Source organism: Phascolarctos cinereus, unplaced genomic scaffold (assembly GCF_003287225.1).
Source record: "Phascolarctos cinereus isolate Bilbo 61053 unplaced genomic scaffold, phaCin_HiC Scaffold_726;HRSCAF=1367, whole genome shotgun sequence".
Taxonomy (NCBI): domain Eukaryota; kingdom Metazoa; phylum Chordata; class Mammalia; order Diprotodontia; family Phascolarctidae; genus Phascolarctos; species Phascolarctos cinereus.
The window spans coordinates 40,753,012-40,767,155 of NW_027556098.1; the positions used below are offsets into that span (position 1 = coordinate 40,753,012).

A 14,144-nucleotide genomic window follows, 5' to 3' on the forward strand; every position below is an offset into this window, starting at 1 on the left:
TTCTAAAGTCTCATAACTTTAAGTCTATATGAAGAGATTGTATACATACCTAAAATTATTGGTCTAGTGGCTGATGGCCTGTGAATGAGGGTAGCCTATGTTGCAATGGCTAAATACAGGCTTTTTTGGTGAAAGGTTATAATAGTCATCATGATTATGGTCACCATGATAGGTCTTGGTTGTCCCTTCTTTAGAAGTCATGGTTTAGAGACCTTTTTTTCCTAATCCTGTAGGAAGAATTTGGACTTTTGGCTTGTCTTTTTCTAATTATTATTATAATTATAAAGATTTGGGGTCCTGTGCATTTGTGGGTATATGTGCATGTGTGTCTATTTCCTAAATAATTTTGGGGGGGTAACAAGGAACATTGGCTTGTTTCCAAAAGGAATCTCACTAGCTACCTTTTGAACATGTTTTCCTATAGTGGTTGCCAGAACTCTCTTTGCTTTCAAGCACCCCTTCATGGTTACTTAATTTAAGTCAGGCTTTTATGCCATAAGTCATTCTTAAGTGCTTAAAGAAATACACGTGTGCTTTAGCTTTTACCTTCATCATATTAGGGCTTTTGGAACAATATCATATAATCAGAATAGCATTAATTATTTATTGACTTTTTAATGGTGAATAGGGGCATTTGTTTGCTTTTTGAATAGAGCTGGTTATACATTTACAATTACAGCTGCTAGTGTTTTGTCTTCAAAATGTTTTCATGTTAATTAAAAATCAGCCCTTAAATCAAAGACATTATAATACTATACAGTATTTGATATTCCCATTTTCCTTTAAAGATACAAATGAGAATCTCCTGGAAAAAGAAAACAAAGAAATCTTTAGCAGGCTGGTGATTTTATTTCAAAGATGCTAAAAATTTCACCATTACCTCTGCATATCTTGCTACCTTCCTGAATCATTTCCCTTTAACATGTCTTATTAAGTGCTGATAAGGCAATAGCTAAAAATAACTAGCTGTCAAATCATTATTTAAGCCTATTGGAAATTATTCTAAATTACTCAGTGCTGTTGGTTGGCTTCCCACTCACCACCAATCCTGCCTCCACTTCAGCTGCGAGTGCTCTACTGCTGCTTTAAGACTGCAGAACGCTACAAAGGACAGAGGCATGAGACAGGGTTAATACTTAGCTCTGAGTCTCAGAGGCAGAGAAGGTTAGCTGAGGGATCAATGTGATTAAAGCTGTAGGAGAGGAAAGATGTGCCTGTCTGTTTGCTTGCTGCCTGAATGTGGAGGGTGAAGGGTTTGGAACCTGATTTCTGCAGATTCTGGACTGTATATTCCCAGGGATGAGCTCATGCTTGCATTTGAGGATATTTTCACCTGTAGACCTGCTGCTGCAAACCTGCTGCTGTCTCCCTGAGCTAACAACACACCTGGGCTTAAAGCACCCGCCTCCCTCTTTCCTCTGGCTGCATCTTTCTGAAAGAGAAAGCCAGTGAGCAAGTGTCAGTGGAGAAGAGGAGAGACAGATCACTTGCTTTAAGGACAATCAAACACATACACGCATTTTCCAAGCAGCTACACGGCAACCAGCAAAATAAACTGAACTGATCGTCTTCTTAGCTTGTAGCTTTAACCTTGCAGTTGACAAATAGAGAAAAAGAAAGCAAAAGAGTGGAAAGCCAAGCATATAGCTGGAAGAATAGAAAAGAACAGGGGCATGTGGATATTGGCTTTCTCCTTGTTCCAGAGCATCTTGAATGGTGAGTAATATATTTTATTTGTGATTCATTTAAATGCTGGTAATTGCCAAAAGTGAACTGGGGAATTGTATAATTGGATCAATTGTATTCTCCCCCCTCCCAAACATTTCAAACCTTGTCCTGTGGGGGAGGGGGACAGGGAAGGTAGGAGGAGAGGATGGGGGAGAAATTGCTCTGTAATCATTTAAGCTAGCTTACCTAGCAAAGTGCCAACCCCTTCCCTAACTATAGTACTTGATAGCCACCTCATTCAGAATAAAACTAGTCTTGATGAGAAATGAATAGATTAGAAAAAAAATTCTTTACTTCTTTCAAAACTAAAACCAGATGGAGAACAATTCAAATCCCCTCTATGAATATAATGAATAGAACATAGAAACCTTCTAGTTTAAGCTATAAGCATTTTTATTGTTCAGCTTTACAAAGAAATGTGGTTATACTCTGGTACAATTTATTTACAATAATATCAAAGATTTTCTTTAAAATATATTTTTCCAATCTTCATCTCTTTTCTTACTTCACCCCTAAGAAGGTGCTACTCAGTATTCCTAACACTAATTTATGTAAAAATATGCAGTGATAAGCATTACGTCATTTGATGTGCTTACAAATCTTGACATTTATAAAGTTGTGAAAATGTAATAACTGAATGAAGTAAATATTTTGGTTTTCCCCCCATAGCCATTTGATATTTTGAAGGATTTTCTTCTTAAGAATTTAAATAGCTATTACTACCTCATGATGTGCACACAATCACTGTGTGCAATACCTTAAGTTGTAGTATGACAGAAATATAAATGTACATGTTGATGGTTTTCTCCCAACATCAGAATGATAGGAAACTGCTGGTTTTTGGCATAGCTTGAGAATAGCTGCAGTTTTGAATTACCATTTCAAATTTCTGCACACAGATCAGTCTAAAATTCATTACATGCTGACAGTTAAAATTATTTAATTAAGCAGAATTGACCCCCTAGAAAGGAAGAGAAAAAAGAAAATATTGTTATGTGAGAAAACCCAAGAAGCAAAGGAGAATGTGAGATTTTCCTGGAAGAGACAAATGAACCTCAGAGTGCAGGCTGAGGAATAAATGCTAGTTGGGTGTACATTTTTATTTATTAAGCTACATGTTAGATGAAAATATATACATATAATCATCTCTGTGTGTATATATGTGTATATATATACCAACAAAATTAAAGAAATTATGCACTTAAAAATGGCTGCATTTAGAAGAAAAATTAGTATTGAATTATAGTATAAAAATATTTTATACTATATTACATCTTTATTGAACAAACTGTTCATAAACTTTAATTTTGAAATTTTCTTTGCAATAAAGCATTACAACAAATTTGACATTATACTTTCTTTTTTTCCCCCTTCCTCAGAGGGTACTATACCTTGTCTATATCCTCTGTGGAATTTTACCTTAGGGGAATATATTTACATTAGAGCATATACAGTGATGCATCATGGAAGTTACAATTTAATATGAAATTGCAGAAAATGTTAGAATACTATCATATAGGTGAAGATATAAGATAGTATTTAAGGCCTGTCTAATTTGTCAGCACAAACCCTTGAATTCATCATAGAGTTCATGATTTTAGAAAAACTGAAAAAAAAATCCCATTCTATTGAGAGACATGGCACCTTTTCATTGACATGATAATATAGGTTGCTTTTTTTATTGTGAATATAAATTGTATCCATTTTACATTCCAAGATCCATAATTTAAAATGAGAAATCAACCATTATTTTTCTGTATTTTTGAACGCATAGAGATATACTAAACATGTGTGTGGTTTTTAATCAGTGTTTTAAAAAGAAGATGCAAACGGTCTTGATGTTATGTTTAAATTGTACAATCACCGAATAATTATAATCTTGAAATTGCTGTTTTGGTGGTGTATGTTATACAAAATAGTTTTTGCATGATAGACTTCATATTAAGTCCATCACTGTGTATAGACACACACATATATGTATATATAACATACATATACACAGTCACTGTCGGTAGTCTTTTCCTATCACTTTCTCAAAAGACCTCTTGAAATATATTGACAGTGATTATTACCTTAAAGCATTCAAGTACATTATCTGTCATAAGGCATACATAGCCAATGAAAATGCATATTTTATATGCTGTATTGTGTTTTTAGTTTCCTTCTTTCTGTGTGACCAGGTTAAAACAAACCAAAACAAAACAATAAAACCCTACAACCTACCAAACAAACAAACAAAAGCCCTGGGCTTTGAGCTCTTTCACTATTATTGCCAACCTGCTTTAAAGATTTCCCCAATGAGTGGTGATATATAGATAAACATAATCACACACTACATATCCCAACATAACATAAGATTATATAAAAGAGTTCAGTTTGGCATGCATATTTTTTTTCATTTGGCCATACTTTCAAAATCTATAAATACATACTTCTAATCACACTGGAGGAGAGACAAGATGTTTTCCTCACTTGATATTTTGAAGTAATGTTCATCTATTTGAATGAACTTGTTTTTAAAAAAATATTCACATTAAAATATTCTGATACCTGAATACACTGAATACTAGGCCCCAAACTGCAAATGATTTGGCATAAAATTAATTCAATTAATTTAAGAGCTTAAACAGATTAAAATTTTGAGTTTTTATTAAAAAGTGCTAAGTTTTAAGAATATTAATATGCTTTAATAATATGTTTTCAACAAAGAGTAAATACAGTACTTCAAGATCCTGATAGATAAAATTTGTGCTTTTTTGGTTAAAAAGGATGCATGATTATAGGACAGTTTGAAATTTAGGTCAAATAATTTTAAGTTTGGAATTCAATCTTTTGTTAGATTAAGCTCTTGAATAAATTACCACACATATCTATATCAAGTATGATATCAATAATAGGCTGAAAGAGGAAAATTGCCAAATATTTAGAGATTCTCATATGTATACTTTTATGACAATGCAAGTTCTGCATGTATATGAATATAAGCACATTCATGTAAATCCCAAAATTTAAACAGTATCAAGGATAATTTTATATTTGTTGTGCATGTTATTGGTTATTGAATTATTGATTTTAACTTTAGAAAGTACATTTAATGAAAATAAAATTATGTGGATATGCATCCACATGAGCAAGTACTTGATATTTCAGACTTATATTTCTATTCATGTTTATCTAACACATACATGATGATAGACATGTAGGTCTACATACATATGTATATAGATTTTGTGTTTTCTATCATTGCTCTTCTTTTATATGGCGTTTCATACATATAAGCACAGATATACATATGTGTTTGTGTCTATGTATGTATATATGCACATATATAGAAATATTAATGATGTATATACACATATATACACAATTTTATAATTATAAACTATACATACACAATTAATGTTATCTTTCTCTGATATGTAAACCAAGTTTGAGATGGAAATTAGATAGAGTAGTGGTGTTAACACAGCTATTGAACAATAAAATGGGGTATGTTGAATCTTTCTGGACTTTGTCAGTTCTTAATAGAGAATCTGACTATGTTCCTAGACCTACATTCCTAGGCCTTGGCATTTTCTTTTCTGGATAGAACACATTACCTCAATAAAAACCTTGAAAACTTTACTTTATACTGCTTTGTCATACCTTTGGGTCCTTTAGCCTGATTTCATTCTCTTTTAATTAAAAAAAAAACCAATGAATGAATAAGTACATGATGACAATTTTTATTTAATCTAGTTTTTATTTTCTCCTCATCTTAAGGAAGCTAGATAGAGATTTTGAATACATTTTTGTACCTCTGGACTTAGGATATTGTGTGCCTTCTGTAGGAAAAAATATTCAGTACAAGTTACACTGTGATAAATGATAGAAATCCCATTTCTGATCTTTTTACACTTGATTGTACGGTCTGTTACTTCACTGAACTCGTTGAATAACAAGGAAGAACTGATACACCATGTTGTGGGGGAGGGGAAGAATTCCCTCTAAAAATTGCCAATCTTAAGTCCCTAATTCATAGGCCTTAATGTGCATAATTATATCTATCTCTAAAAATTATTTTGTTATGGATGTGTTATGTGTTATGGATCTTGGGAAAGAAATATGTAAAGTATCTCAAATGACTTCATGATAACTCTTTAAAAAAGCATAGCAAAACCGATATCCCATGGGCAATTCCTTTTCTGTATGTGGTTATATGTGTATGACTTTATTCATTTTCACTGGTGTTCCCTATGCCTGGAATTCTCTTCCTCCTTATCTCTAACTCCTGACTTCCCTGGCTTCATTCAGGTCCCATTTAAAATCCCACCTTCTGTGAGAAGCATTTCTTAACCCCCATTAATGTTAGCATCTTCTCCCTAAGATTGTCACCAATTTATTCTGCATATATCTTGTTTGTACATGGTTGTTGTTTATGTGTAGTCTCCAAAATTAAACTGTGAGCTCATTGAAAGCAGGGACTGCTTTTTATTTTTTTCCTCTTTCTTTTTTTGTATCTCCAGCACTTAGTATAGTACTTGAGAAAGAGTAGGCACTTAATAAAATGCTTGTTAACTTTAATAAAAATTTGTTAATATATAATAAATATATGTTAACACATATATAATGTGTGAAATAATGCAAAAAGACAGATAAGTTAAAATTGAATCTAATATTAAGCATTTGTTTAAAAAGTTGGCACCCCAAATTCTTACCTTAAAATTATCAATTAATTTTATAATAGGAAATTAAATATTATTTCCAAATGCAAACACTCATATTTTCTTGGTTTTTGTTTTCTGCAAAAGGACAAAGACATTTTAGTGAAGGTCAATCTATAGTCAATATGCATATTGTAGAAAATTACTTTGTAGAATTTTAAATATGTACTGCTTATACAAATTAGAAACATGTGACTATTTTGCTAAGTCTGTCAGAGATTGTTACATGCTGTCTACATGTCAAGCATTTTATTGTCATAGGACACTAGTGGGCAGCAAAACACACAAAAGAGGTAATATTTCCTAATAGCAGGAACAAAATCAGCCTTCTATATGTAGAATATATGGTGCTTTTCCTGAATGTTTTTGTTATGTTGACTTCCAAAGTTAACTTCAATCTGGCTTCCCCTTTGGAAAAGCAATGGAAAACAAATAATGTAGAGACTATGGAAATATTTGTTTTCAGGTTTAAAAATGAATAATATTTTGGAATGAAGAAGCTATAAAAGATGTATGCTCAGGATAAAGGAGGTTATGTAAAAGCTTGTGGAAACATAGTGTATTTTATTTGTTATATAAGTACCTATGAGACAAAGAAATCGGTTTCAAATTCTAGACAGGAGTTCTTAACCTTTTTTGTGTTGTGCAATCCTTTGGCAATCTGGTGAATCCTGTGGTCTCAGAAAAATGTTTTTAATTACATAAAAATGAAAACATAAGATTATAAAGGAAATGAACTATACTGAGATACAGTTATCAAAGTATTTTTTTAAGTTCATGGACCATAGGTTAAGAACTGCTGTTCTAGAAGATTGCCCTTTGTAGACATAGGATTTCTGAGAGAAATTCCTCCAATCTCCAAGGTTGCAGATCAACTGACCTAATGTGATTTAAGAAAGCAAAGGCTGCTAGTGATGATCAATTACAGAAGTACTGTTAATAGATGACAGCTTATCAATCTGATATAGCAGCAGCTTGTGAGTTAGGTACTAAGAAAGACTAATTTACCCCCAGGCATCCTGGGTTGCATAAGCTTGCCTGTTTTTCCCCCCCCATTAGTTCTCCACATTTCAAATATTTTAGAATAGCATTCCCTTTTCCTCAGCCCATGTTTTTATTTCTAGCCTTCTTCCTTTTAAAAAATATCTATTTGGAAATAAAATAAAATTGAATGTTTCACTTTTCTAGCAAATATTTATTTTATTTCCTCATGAAATAAAAAGAACATTGTTGGATATAATCAAACATATACATATAGAAACAGAGGTAACTTTAATTTTATCTTACAAAACATGTCCCTAATGTTAATTTAGAAATGAATCCATGATTTTTTTCCTTTTATACCATTCTCAAGAAATAAATTAGGTATTTGATGAAGAATTTATTGGATAAGTTTTGGACAAATCTTCTGTTCTTCATAATGGTTCAAATTTGGATATTTGACACATTTGCCCCTTTGCAGCCTTCATCTTTTAAAGGCTCTTTTGGTCATTTGGATTAAACAATATGTAATAGAAAATAAGAGTACACAGAATAATTTGCAAAGATCCTGAAAAATCTTTGAAATCCTATGTACTCTCAAGAAATCCAATATATAAAAACAACATTTAATTTATCCCTGTGGCCATTGGGAAATATTTATTCACATCATCAGCTAATACATTGGGGAAAATATCATCTTAAATCTTATTTGCAGAAAGCACATTATCATTTTCTTAACTCTTCCATTGATCTTTGGGCTGCTGTTAAATGTTTGTTTAATAATTGAAACAAATTTGAATGAGTCTCTTCAATAAAGTAAGAAAAAAACTAACAGATGTAACTAATAATACAGGTCTTATTCAAATGGCTGATAGACTTTTTATTATCAAAATCAAGTTGTATTTTATAGGTTTCTTACATTGTTATTTATAGTGATCTTTTGTTTTCTTATTATTTGGATTAATTATAAATTTCTATGCATTATGAATAACACAAATTTTGTGTCAATATCATGTAGAGAAAGGCAGCCCAGTACATGTTGCCCAGACTCTAAGAGCTAAAGTCAGGAAGACCAGGGTTCAAATTTGGCCTCAGGCATTTACTACCTCTGACACCTTTTACAAGTCACAGCATCTCTTTGCCTCAGTGTCTTCATCTACAAAATAGGAATGCAACTCATAGGGTTGTTGGGGGGGAACCAATGAAATGGTATGATAAAAACACTTAGCATAATGCCTAGCACATAGTAGGCACTATATAAGTGCTTATTCCCTCCCTCTTGCAAGTGTAAGATTGATACTAACAAATACAGAAGAATTTTTAAAAGTAGCTATTGTGTGTTTATACAAAATGATGGACATTAATGATTCATCACTAAAATCACTATTATTTTTTTCTCAGAAGTCAGTAAGATTTAAGAATTTGTCAACAGCCCTATTTATGTAAAACCATTTTTAAAAATGCAGAAATTATGTGTTGGAGAGATGATGAGGAGCAAAGAAGAGAATATACGAACATATCTCCTCCATACTTAAAATTTCAGAGTGAAAATCACTGTAAATCTTAGTTGATTGTTATCATTTGCTTTGGACCATCAGTTAGACATTCTAGAACAGGAGTTAAGTTAAAGACTATGTCTAACTTGAAGATGGCATTTAATATATACTTTGTTTTAGAATATTACATGATATAAGCCATCTTTATTATTATATTAAATAATTATTAAATTGTTATATATAATACACAAAATATTAAATATATTAAAATATATTTCTTATTTTGAATAGTCCCTTAGGCTGAGTGGGAAAAAAGGCTGCAACAGAAATAAAACCTTATAGTGGTAGTTCCTAAAATAAATGATGTCAAGCAAGACGAAACTGTCAAGCAGGACAAAATTGTCATTGCATGTCTCTGGGAAGAGACAGCAATGGCTTCAGAGATCAGGACCGCTCCTGGTGGAGAAGAATGGTGATTATGGAATCTAATAAGGTACTGATACACTTAAGTGGAACCTCTCCCAAAAAGAGAGAAAAAGACTCTCAGTAACCAGTAACTAAAGGAATACATATAAAAAAGAAAGAAAAAAGATTTAAAGGCTTCTTTTTTCTGAGATGTATTAAATTGAAAAGAAGTTTAAATTATGAATCAAGGGATCAGGTAGATAGCATTGCAGAATACTCACTTGTTATCAAGCACTGATAATGTAAGAAAGAATGGATAGTGGGAATGAAAGGAATTGGCAACCTAACAGGTGATATCTGTGTTCTAGGCTGGGCCTGAGAAGCCAGTCCTGTGATAATTTAGGTCCACTTGTGGAAGGAAGTGAAACAATTCTAGGTCATTCAAAAAGGAAAAATGTGGTCAGGAAGGATAGACATTAATGGTGCCCTGAGTTGATTTAGTTGAGTTGGTGGCAGTTGATCGTTAGTTGTGAATGGTGGTTGTAAGTAAGATGAAATGAATCCAGAAGGCAAGTACTTTAAAGCAATGTTATAAATATTAAGAAGACATCTAGTGACCTATAAACCTAACTATGGAACATGTAATTGCAGTCAGCATCATGAAGAACAGAGAATGTGCAAAGAGAGCACAGAAATTGGCCACCACCTCATTATATATGTAGATATATAATCTCTATATTTATCTACATTTACATGTATACACACGTGTGCGCACACATATATGTTGTTAGAACATTTACTTTTTTCAAGGACCTTTATATTTTTCTTGACAATGAACTACCTTGACTGCATGGTATATTGGAAGCCCTTTACTTTTGTTTTTCCCCCCACATAACCATGCTACCAGCTGGCTCAAAAGGTTGTTATTTTAAGGCATAGAGCTATTCAAAGTCCATTATTTATTTTGTTGAAGGAGAGAGGGCTTCTTTGAGGCATGTGTCTTGAAAAGTCTTAACCTGTCAAGGTGCTAATAATGTATTTATAGAGCTGATCTTTCATGGTTGTGGCTTTTTAGTCTTTTTTTAAGTGTTGAGTAAAGATTAATCTAGTATATCTATGTCAACCTGCTTTTATGGCCCAGTATCCTTTCAAGACCTTATAGTTTACTATTGTTTTGGTGGTTTCTAAATGTATGAAAACATGTAAATGTAAGAAAGTTATTTAATCTCTGTAAAATGAAGTGTAAAATGATATCTAGGGTTCTTTCTAGGTCTAAATTTAGTTGATAATTTCTTTTTAAAAATATTTTATTTTTTATTTTGTATTTTGTATTTATTCTTTACTTATTTATCATTTATTTTATTTTTTCACAATTACATGTAAAAACACTTTTTAACATTCTTTGAAAAAATTTTAAATTCCAAATCCCCTCCCTCCTTTCCTTTCCCCTGGAAATCAGTTTGATATAGATTATATATGTGCAATTGTTCCTTATTAATCATGTTGTGAAAGAAAACAGACCAAAAAATACCCTAAAAATAAAGTGATCTGTATTCATACCCCATCGGTTTTCCTGAAGTGAATAGCACTGTTCGTCATGAATGCTGTGTAATTGTGTTGGATTATTGTATTGCTGAGAATAGCTAATCCATTCACAATTGATCATTATTACAATATTGATGTTACTTTGTACAATGTTCTCTTAGTTCTGCTCATTGCACTTTGCATAAGTTCATGTAAGTCTATCCAGGTTTTTCTGAGAGCATCCTGCTTATCATTTCTTATAGCACAATAGTTTTCCATTACAATCTATAGCTCAACTTGTTCAGTCAATCCCCAACTGATTGACATCCTCTAGATTTCCAACTCTTAAACAACACGAAAAGAGCTGTTATAAATATTTTTGTACAAATGTCTTTTCCCTTTTTTATTATCTCATTGGGATATCGACCTAGTAGTGGTATTACTGGATCAAAAGGTATGAACAGTTTGATAACCCTTTGGGCATAGTTCCAAATTGCTCTCAAGAACATGTGGACCAGTTCACAACTCTACCAGCTGTGAATTAGTCTTACAATTTTCCCACATCATCTCCAACATTTATCATTTTCCCTTTCTATCATGTTGGCCAATCTGATATGTGTGAGGTAGTACCTCAGAGTTGTTTTAATTTCATTTCTCTAATGAATAATGATTTCGGCCATTTTTATATGACTATAGCTAGCTTTGATGTATTCATCTGAAAACTGCCTGTTCATTTGCCCATTTATCAATTAAGGAATGAGTTGTATTCTTACAAATTTGACTCAGTTCTCTTTATGTTTGAGAAATGAGGCTTTTATCAGAGATATTTGCTTTAAAAAATTCTTCAGAATTCTGCTTTTCATCTAATCTTGTTTGTACTGGTTTTGTTTGTACAAAACATTTTAAATTTAATGTAATAAAAATTACCCATTTTATGTCATGTAATGTTCTCCATCTCTTGTTTAGTCCTAAATTCTTCCCTTCTCTGTAAATCTGACTTGCTCTATTCTTTGCTCTCCTAATTTGTTAATAGTATTACCCTTTGTCTAAATCATGTACCCATTTTAACCTTATCTTGATATATGGTGTAAGATGTTGGTGTATTCCTAGTTTCTGCTATACAGCTTTCCAGTTTTCCCAGAAATTTTTGTCAAACAGTGGGCTCTTGTTCCAAAAGCTTGGCATTTTGGATTTATTTAACACTAGATAAGTATAGTCATTAACTATTGTGTATTGTGTACCTAATTTATTCCACTGATCCACCACTCTGTTTCTTAGCTAAGACCAGATTGTTTTGATGACCACCACTTTGTAATACAGTTTGAGGTATGGTACAGGTAGGCAACTTTCCTTAACATTTTTTTTTTATTAATTCTCTTGATATTCTTGACAATTTGTTCTTCCAGATCAATTCTGTTATTATTTTTTCAGATCTATAAAATATTTTTTTTTCATAGTTTAATTGGCATGGCACTGAAAAAATAAATTAGGTAGGATAGGCATTTTTATTATATTGTATCAGCCTACCCATGCATAGTTAATATTTTTCCAGTTGTTTAGATCTCACTTTATTCATGTGAAAAGTGTTTTTTAATTGTGTTAGCATAGTTCCTGGGTTTGTCTTAGTGGGTAGACTCCCAGCATATTTTATTGTCTAGAGTTATTTTGAATGGAATTTCTTTTTATCTCTTGCTTCTGGACTTTGTGGGTAATATATAGAAATGCTGATGATTTATGTGGGTTTATTTTATATCCTGCAACTTTGCTAAAGCTGTTAATCAGTTCAACTAGTTTTTTCCTCTAGTATTCTCTAAGTATACCATCATGTTGCTTATTCTTATTCCTTTAATTTCTTTTTCTTCTTTTTTTTCTATAGCTAGCATTTCTAGTACAATATTGAATGACAGTGGTGATAATGAGCATATGTATTTCACCTCTGATTTTATTGGGAAGGCTTCTAGCTTATTCCCATTACAAATGATACACTTTGATAGTTTCAGATAGATACCACTTAGAATTTTAAGAAAAGTTCCATTTTTCCCATGCTTTCTAGTGTTTTTGATATGAATGGGTATTGTATTTTGTCAAAAGCCTTTTCTGTATCTTTTGACATAATTGTAAGATTTCTGTTGGTTCTGTTATTAATATAGTCAATTATGCTGATAGTTTTCCTACTATTGAATCAGTCATGTACTCCTGATATAAATCTCACCTGGGCATAGTGTATGATCCTTTTGATATATATTATTCTAATATCCTTGCTACTATTTTAATTAAAATTTTCACATCAATATTTATTAAGGAAATTATTCTATTTATATTTTTTCTCTACTTTTGCTCTTCCTGGTTTAGGTGTCATGAAAGGAATTTGGTAGGACCCCTTCTTTGCCTGTTTTTCCAAATAGTTTACCTAGCATTGGAATTAATTGTTTTTTAAAATATTTGACAGAATTCACTTGTTAATCCGTCTGGTGCTGAAGATATTTTTTTCTTACAGATTTAATTGATGGCTTATTCAATTTCTTTTTCCAAAATGGGGTTATTTAAGTAGTTTGTTTAATCTTTAGTTAATCTAGGCAATTTATATTTTTGTAAATGTTCATCCATCCTTAGATTGTCAAATTTATTGGCATATTGGCATACAATTTGTCAAATGAGCTCCTAATAATTGCTTTAATTTCCTTTTTATTGGTGGTGGATTCATTATTTTAATTTTTGATTCTGAGAATTTGTTTTTCTTTATTTAAATGAAATTAAGCTATTTACCTATATTTTTTTCATAAAACCAGCTCTTGGTTTTATTTATTAGGTCATTGGTTTTCTTACTTTCAATTTTATTAATCTTCACTTTGATTTTCAGGCTTTCCAACTTGGTGTTTAATTGGAGATTTTTTTTTTTTGGTTAGAGATTCCCCACTGGTATAATTTTACTGTCTATTTCCTTTTTTAACTCATTTAACTTTTTCTTTAAGAATTTGGATGCTGTGCCATTTGGTGCATATGTGTTTCTTATTGATATTACTTCATTTTCTATGGTACTTTTTAACGAAATGAAATTTCCCCACTTACTTAATTACTTAATTACTTCTATTATTGCTTTTCCTTTTTATGAGATCATGATTACTACCCTTGATTTTTTTTTATTTCAAATGAAGCACAATAGATTCTGCTCCAGCCCCTTAGCTTTACTCTGTATGTGTCTGTCTTTTTCAAATGTGTTTCTTGTAAACAAAATATTGTAAGATTCTGGTTTTTAATCTACCCTGGTATCCTCTTTCATCTTTGGGTGAGTTTTTCACACTCTCAT

The 14,144-nt window shown here is 31.7% G+C and overlaps 1 protein-coding gene across 1 annotated transcript in view; it reads left to right on the plus strand.

The window, feature by feature from the left end:
* Positions 1–1,150: 1,150 nt before the first annotated feature.
* The window catches only part of DSCAM (DS cell adhesion molecule), a 933,525-nt gene continuing 920,531 nt past the window's right edge, over positions 1,151–14,144 (plus strand). The window contains exon 1 of the mRNA XM_078146483.1: positions 1,151–1,716. Coding sequence (XP_078002609.1) covers positions 1,674–1,716 — 43 coding nt within the window. The 5' untranslated portion in view covers positions 1,151–1,673. The remainder of the gene's footprint in view (positions 1,717–14,144) is intronic.